At 39.0% G+C, this 8753-nt stretch overlaps 1 protein-coding gene across 1 annotated transcript; it reads right to left on the bottom strand.

Annotated features, from left to right (window-relative positions):
• Positions 1–5734: 5734 nt before the first annotated feature.
• NAP1L2 (nucleosome assembly protein 1 like 2) lies at positions 5735–8343 on the bottom strand. Its single transcript, XM_047716814.1, has one exon. The coding sequence runs from the start codon at positions 7931–7933 to the stop codon at positions 6542–6544; it is 1392 nt and encodes a 463-aa protein (XP_047572770.1). The 5' UTR covers positions 7934–8343; the 3' UTR covers positions 5735–6541.
• Positions 8344–8753: the final 410 nt, after the last annotated feature.

Here is an 8753-nt window from a genome sequence, read left to right as displayed (position 1 = left end):
CAAAGTCTAAATTTAGAATATTTAAAGGAAAATGAGATTTATTTCCTATAAATGATTCCTGTAAATTAAAAACGAGATTTAATTCCTTTTACATTGTTAAACTACATTAAGGAGTTTTCTTAAAAAGCTTCAGCCTAGCTGTTACCATATATTCTAAATTGATGAGGTAACATACCTGAGGAAGGAATATGGTAATATCTATTCCTACGCTAGTCCCAAGCAGCTTTAATATGGGTAGAGGCATTTTGATATTAAGCAAACTAGCAATATCATTCATCATCAATTTCATGGAAGACAGCATAGTGTGATGAAGAGCATGAGCAAGGAGATCAAATATTGAACTCCTGGACCACTAATTGAATGGTACTGGCAAATTACAATGTTTATATCTCAGATTTCTCGTCTGAAAAATGGAGATAGCCAGCCTGATCCAAACTCTGGTGAGAAGGTAGTTCTGAAAATTTCTAAAATACCACATCAACATACAGAAAGAGTATGCAAGTTAAATGCTTGACCATGAAATGCAAATGTCTTAAATTAGCTAATATGGATCTTAGTAAGTATAAGCACCTTTTCAATTCCTCTAAGCTGTAAAATAAAAAGTACCTCATCACAATGAGAAAGGGAACTCATCACAATCCACTCACTCTTCCCTTAACCATAGGGCTCCTGGCAAACTCTAGATGATATTTTGGACAACAAAGATTACAGCGTAAATACAATTTCTACTTGTTACTGAAATATTCTGCATTAAAACATGCACATACATGCACAGATGCAAGCATGCACATACATGGACACAATGTCAACTTTTATTACCTCCTTTTACCTTGACAGCTGATGTAGAAATACCAAATGATGAAACACTCCATACTGCTTCCACCTGTTGTGAATCCTTCTGACCATGAGCTTCCACTCACTCTGGATCATCCAGCTGTGTGTGTGTGTGTGTGTGTGTGTGTGTGTGTGTGTGTGTGTGTGTAAGAGTCTGAGAGCATGTTAATGTGAAATAGAAAATGTAAAAATACAGCCATCTTTTACCATTTTCATGAAATTACCTTGTGAAATTTTTATTTCAACACCAATCTTACGAAATAAGACTGGTTTGGAAAGCTTTTTTCTCACGTCAAGTGATACACTTGATTAGAATGCTCAATCTTTTGTATGTTTAAATACACTGATTCTGCACTTTACAGAAGCAGTGAATCACAAATAGGTGATTAACATATTACAGACTAATTTCTTCTACCAAATACACCTACACTAGTATTGACATTGAAGTACTCAGTAGGTGTCAGAACCAGTAATAATCCTTTTATACACACTATTGCTTATATAGATGTACATACTTGTATTTATACACTTGACCCAAATCTATCTTGGGCCTAAGGTGCCATTGTGCTTCATCAACCAAAAGGATATCTATTCTGCAGGTATTTGAAATCAAAACCTCCCACAATGTCCAATTCTGGGACTCTCCTCTTGTCATCCACTTAAGTTTCTCTTTTCCCGAGGGGTGGGTCAGACCAAATGTTAACCACGCCACGACCATCCCTCCAGGCTGGCACCTCTCTTTGCCTTCGCTTTAGCAGACAGACAAGTCGACCTTGACTTCAACGTGGAAGAACGCGCCTCCATTCCCGACCTCCTTCAAAGTCACAAACAGGACCCTTACCCGGGTATGCCTCGGCCAGAACTGTCTTTCTTCTTACCGGCACAAGCATTATTATACGCACAATATGGTTTCATAAACCACGAGAGCCGGGAAGACGACTCACCCATTCTTTTTGACCGGCATACGCGCACACGCGCGCGCGCGCACACACACGCACGCACGCACGACCGCGCGCACAAGACCAAAGAGGAGACTCACAGTCGCGGCCTCCATGATGATTAAGCCCTGTCTCCCCCGCCCCCCTGTGCTCTCGCGCACGCCCAGATAGAAAAGTTTCACCCGGGCCAGAATCCTTTATGACAAATGACCATCCCCCACCAACTTCCTTCCCACTTTACCCCAACCCATGCGGGACCGTACGTGAACACAAACATGGGCGCGCGCGCACACAAACCTCTGCAGAGCCAGAAGTGAGGAGGTGTGCGCACATGCAGAATGGAGGGTAGTGATTACACGTTGCCTGCCTGACCTGGAGAGTTTTTATTGTCTTAAAACACCCTGAGGGGACGCCTGGGTGGCTCAGTGGGTTAAGCCGCTGCCTTCGGCTCAGGTCATGATCTCAGGGTCCTGGGATCGAGCCCCGCATCGGGCTCTCTGCTCAGCAGGGAGCCTGCTTCCTCCTCTCTCTCTGCCTGCCTCTCTGCCTGCTTGTGATCTCTGTCTGTCAAATAAATAAATAAATAAAATCTTTAAAAAAAAAAAAAACACCCTGAGAACAGGTCCATAAGTGGATCATTACAGTTGTTTTTTTAAAAACAGTCTGAGATTGTTTACTTTGGGACATTCTTTTCTCTTTAAAATCTCTATTATTTGACAAAAAAAAATTTCAGGGGAAATATATTTCAGAAATGTGTTCCATGTATATTTATTCTTTGTATTTATTTTTTTAAAGGTTAAATGCTTTAAAATAATCAGCTACATGTTGCACATACCTGTGTAACTAAAAAATAAAATCTGTCATATACCTATGGATGATATATAATTTCGTGATTCTTATTTTCTGTATTCTATTTTTCTCTGGTTTCCAAATATTTTAATTTAATAATGTACCATTGGCCATGAACAAATGGCCTGTGGTGAGTGTTGAGTTTGGTGTACACAGCTACAAAGATAATGAATGCATTCAGTGGTGAGGAAGTAACACCATAGTCACTATATTTTCTTCATCATTAACCAGGCTTGTCGGTATCTCAAGAACTGCTACTAAATTTGCCATTTAGCTTCCTTAATATTTGCAGAAATCCTGGAGATTTTGTTATTAAAATGCAAAGTATATTCTTTTACTTTTTGTAAATTAGAAAATAAATTATAAGGATAATTATTAATAATTTAATAAAATTTTACTGCATTTTTAATTTTATTTATTTTATTTTTATTTTATACCAGTTTCGAATATTTCACAGATATGAGGTTAGTAATAATATACATATACCTATACAGCACTCCCTATGTGCAATGAATATTTCAAGTACTTCATATAAACCAATTAAATCTTCATAATAATCTATTAGGTTGATGTGCAATTATTATATTTTTTACAGATATGAAAACTAAGACACATAAAGTAACTTGTACAAGGTCACCCAAGTAATAAGTTACAAAACTGGGATTTGAACTTAAGCAGCCTGGCTTCAAAGACTAACCACTCTACCATATGATGTACAGTGCTAACTGCTATAATTTATACTCTAAATTATTATGTACCCAAAAATGGAATTTAATTGTATTTAGGTATTTCAGTATATTCCCTGGGAATACCAAACTTCTAACAAGGCCTGATAGCCACCTCAACAACCTTTTCTGTACTGTATAAATGACACATTTTTTAAAAGAACAATTATAAAAAGAATTAAGGTAAAAATCCCATTCTTAGTCACACTTGGGCACTAAAACCTAGTATAGACTTATTTGATATGTGGGCTGAAACTTATGGCCTACCCTCAAAGCCTAAAATTCCGTTACACGAGTCTAAACCCAAATCAAACGAACATCCATCCCAACGCAAGCTAAGGGAGTGATGACAGCCTCAAATTTCATCCCTGAGAAGGGGTTAAAGAGAAGGAAATATAAAAAGCAGTCCCTGACATCAGGAAACTGGCCTGATCCTCACAGCTAGGCCATGCTATTCTTCTATTGGATATAAACAATCTCATAAAATAACCTCAAACAAGGCTATTCTGGGACTGTAATAAAGTGAGACAAAATAAGGCCTCCTAATTTTGTCTAAAGCACAGACAAAACCAAGGTCACTGTGACACTCACAAAATACTGAACACCACTGCCATTCTAGCTAAAATGAATGTCTACCTCTTTACCAGTTACAGCTATAGCCTTGTTCTAGCCTCTCCTCCCTATGGATGAGATTTATTGAACTACCAACCATTAAACTGTCCTAAAATATAGAGTAAACCCCCACTTCTGTGGAACCTCCACCAAATCACACAACCAAAGCCCAAATTCTGCAGTGTTTTCTAACACTTAATTAATGATAACGTACAATGTCTCCCCAGGATGTGTGTTCTCTCTCATGGCAATAATGGAGACTATGGGTATGTTCAACTTGTTCAACTATGACAACTTGGGTATGTCCTTGTTCAACTATGGGTATATCCTTGATGGTCTTTGGCTGGACACCACTGATACGAGGGATAAAGGAAAGGGGCTGGCCTGTCCTTACAGAAAGGTCAGAAGCAGTTTTACTGCTCTATCTTATGGAGGCTAGAGAAAGGGACAGGAGGGACTTCAAGATGCCTAGCCCCCTCTGTGAAATAGAGGGAGAGATACACCCATGTTTCTGACTTTTTAATGCACAGTAACAGTAACTATAATTAAAAGAGGTCCAATCTTTTTTTGTTGGTGGGGAGGAGGTTGGAAGGGAGTCAGGCATTTAACAGAGGTCAAAATTGAGTGTGATGAAGAGTATGAAAATGTTTATATTTATCAAGCATACATTGGAAGTATTTCCCAATTTAGGTGCCCCTATAATACTAAGTTGTTCCTATTTCCCTATACCCTGTCAGCTACTGCAACCCCAGAGAAAAACAAGTGAGCATTTACCGTTGTCCCTGGGACAAAGATTATATTAGAGGCGGGTACTATCCAGACAGGAAAAGGAAAGAAAAAGCGTATATCTTCCTCCTCAGTTGATTGTTAAGATGAGGCAAAGGTAAGAAAATCAGGCAGTGTTATAAACTTACCTCTCTGAGCCAAAATCCGAAGGAGGCATGTTCAATAATGGAGGAATAAGTCACAAGCAGAAGAGCTTTTGTTCCACTTTCATCTTTTAATTCTGTGGGATCACATCACAATCACCTGGGATGGAAGAGTGGATAGGCAGCAATAACAAGACACAGTTAGCACTTCCTAGCCTCTTTCAGATCTCACATGGCTTGGAAGAGATTTAAAAATTCCCTGTTTTTCCCAGAGGGATAGATGTGACCTTCACAGAGTATGCCAAAATGGGAAGCCAAACCTCTGGGTTTCCACATGTGAAGAAGACAATGTCAGCTCTGAGACAAGTCAGCTCTCTAACCAACCACATCCTATTTCTCCAGTCAGTGCACCCCTCCCGCAACAAACATCATAAAATAAGCCCCTGTACATCTAGATGGCATTGTGGAAGGGTAGGTAAATCTGAAATATAGACTAACATACAGGAGCCTGTTATTTATAACAGTGTTTAAATATGAAATTTACTGGATTAAAACTGAGATTTTTGTTTCCCTGCAAACTTGGGGTATGGAGGGGGACTCAGGATTAAAATTAGATGAGTCATAAAATCTGATAGTTTCTTTGCACATCTAAGTATAGTGTTAGTAAATCTGCATGCATATTTAAACACAGAATAATAACAGAAAATAAGTCAAGACATTAACAGTGTTTACATTTGGGGACTAGGTATATGGATTTGGGTTTAATTAATGTATTTTTTAGTATTTTCCAGATGTTTCCCAATGAACATAATATTTTGGAAGGCAGCTATGCTCAACACTATACCACCAACGCTCCAATGAACATAATACTTTGATGAGAAAAAAAGATCAGTTTTAAAACAGGAAACACTCTGAAATTTTTATTTATTTTATTTTGCAGTGGAAGAACATGAAAAAAAACTTCAAAATGGTAACATGATTACTTCCAATGAATGATTAAATGTACTATAGGAAGAGAAATTATACACTGTAATTAGTTTACATAATTACACAGAACAATATGTGGCAATCTCTTGAGAGTACTGTGATTAACACTTCACTGATACACACCAACCTCAATATAACTAAGTTTTATTAGTTACCATTGTCACATAAAATACAAGAGCTTATGGACAAGCTTTGATTAACAATAAATGTGGTTTTGCCTGAAATTCTTAACCGTATGCAGGCTCCTTAAGCATTCAAGTTTTAAATTCTACTGTATTTTTATCACAAAATGAAGCAGGTACAACAGAATTAAACCTACTAGATAAAGGACTAAGAAAACACAAATATAAAAACCAAACAACAGCAGAAAACCTTGGGTTGGTTCTCCAAGATTTTTTTCCAAATAAATGTTGATCTCATTTAGCAGTTACGATAATATTCACAGCCACAGACTAACAGCTACATGATAAAAGGACTTTAGAAGGATTAAACTACACAGCACTATATTAATATTTTAAATCATCTACCACAGTTTACACTTCTTGAAAGCATTCTACTACCAAAGAGCAAGATCAAATGAATTAGTATTTAAATTTTTCTTATACTTCTGAGACCTATGTTTCAACTGGCACTACAAGAAAAAATTCAGAACACAAGACTAATTAACTTCTTATATCTTGAGTAACGACCTAGGGCAATTAATGTCAGGATCAAGTACACTTTGCTTTTAGCGATCAATCTCTTCTACTATTGTCTCGAGATTTTCGCAACAGGCTTTAACCTCCTCAATTGCAGCCATCCAATTATCATAAATAATTTTGTCATAAATTGCATCATTAACCTCCCTAACTACCCCCTCCTGTTGAGACTCAAGTGCATCACCTGAGAAAAACAACACTGATCTTGGGATTATGTAAGTACGTAAATTGTGACCAAGTAAAAAATCATCATTTCCATCTTTTCCATTTAAGCTGATTCCATGAGGAGTAAAGAAATTGAAGAATGAATCCTTGGGAAATTTTTCAGTTACAGTTCGGATTGTTCCCCAGATCCGGTGTTTCTGTTTCTTCCGGATGGTTTTCAAAGTGACATTCTTTCCTTCATTCCAATCTATCTCGCAGCCTGTGCAATACTCAATCGCGGTTCCCCTATAGGGATGGGGATCATAATACGCCAGCCTTGACTTCAGCACATAAGTCTTTGTTAACAGCTCATTTTTGAAATATTCATTGGGCTTGAAGTGAAATTCTAGTGTGAAACTGAGAGGTTCGCCAGGATCTGAAAGTTTCACTTTAATATCTGTCAGAAGCTTTAGAATAGGCTCGTCATATTTCTTAATCAAAGGAGTGAGTGTGTCAACATTTTTTAAGACAGTCAGCCAAAAATCAGGAATTCCTTTAGGATCCTGTTCTTCTTTATTCTCTTCTCCGGTAGTCTCACTGCCATCATCATCATCGTCATCGTCGTCGTCGTCATCGTCATCCTCCTCCTCAATAGCATAATCATAATAATCTCCCTCATAACCATCATCCTCATCCATATATTCATGCATCAGACCCTCCTCATTACCATACATCTCTTCCTCATCATACATCTCATCATAGTCCTCAGAGTCTGATTTATATTCACATTCCTCTTTTGTAGGTTCATAGATTGCATTTATGATCTGACGTCTTTTTTCCAATAAGGGCTGGTACATTTCAGCAAACTTTCTTTCAATGCCATGAAATTCCCTCAGAAATTTGGATTCTAGATTGGCCACTCTAGTTTGAAGCTTTTTGAGGGCTAACACACGGTACTTAACTTTCAAAGGTAGACTTTCCACAAAGTCTGTATCTAAAAGATAACCTATAAGTCCTTTTGGACGGTCTGAATCCTCATCAGTATCTTCATCTTTTACCTTGCCTTCCCCGGACCCAGCAGCAGCATCTTCACCTTTACCCCTTTCTTCCCCAGGCCCAGCGGCGGCTTCTTCACCGCGCTCCTTATCATCTCCAGGCCCAGCTGCGACATCTTCACTGCGCTCCGGCTGTTCCCCATGTCCCTCCATCATTACCTTATTACCAGCCTCTTCTTGACTAGAGTCTAACAGTTCCTTATGGTCGGCTGACTCGGCCATTTTTCAAAGGACCGTAACGCGTAAGGTGGCTACCACCAAGATAAGGAGACCTGGCCTCGGCAGGGAAAGACTCACCGAAATAGCAGAAGCGGCGGTGGTTGGGGCAGAGGTGGAACGGGCGGTAGTGGCTGGGCTGTGGGAGTAACTGCGGAGGCTGCTGCCGGGATGAAGGCTGTGCAGATGCTGTGAGAAGCGGACAGAGGCAACCGTAGCCAGGGCTTGAGAGAAGAGTGGCGATGGTCAGTTTTGCAGGAACGAGCCACAGACTGCAGAAAGCTGCAGTGGGCGGACCTTTAGCAAGCAGCAGCTGCTGCAAAAAAAAAAAAAAAAAAAAAAAAAAAAACGGTGCCGCAATATGATTACGCAGCAGTCTCTTGACTAGATTTCCTCCGTGCAAATAGCTGCGTCACTCCTTTCCTCCCCTACGACTCTGCCCTAAACTCATTTGCTGGGCTGGGTGATTGACAGGTCCTGAGCCAATAAATTATCAGATCTATCAAGTTTTCCAACTCCACTTACCTTCCCAGGTTGTCTAATATAGCTGATTCATTCACCTCTCACTTAATCTCCAACCCCCTCCTGAGTTTTCAGAAACCTAGATTTTATTTGTTTATTCTCTCAATTTGCAACTGGTATTATAATTTAAAAAAGAAAAGCTAAAAGAAATACTAACTAAAATGTCAGACAAGGTTAGAGGACAAGGCATCCATCCAGCCAAATTCTGTCCCTTTGATTTTAGCCCTGGGCTCTGGAATGGGGGAGGGGGGGGTAAAATTTGTAAAGATAGTCTAGAAGGGAAAACACTTTTAAAAAATTAGTG

Source organism: Lutra lutra, chromosome X (assembly GCF_902655055.1).
Source record: "Lutra lutra chromosome X, mLutLut1.2, whole genome shotgun sequence".
Classification (NCBI taxonomy): Eukaryota; Metazoa; Chordata; class Mammalia; order Carnivora; family Mustelidae; genus Lutra; species Lutra lutra.
This window is presented reverse-complemented; position numbering and strand designations above follow the sequence as displayed.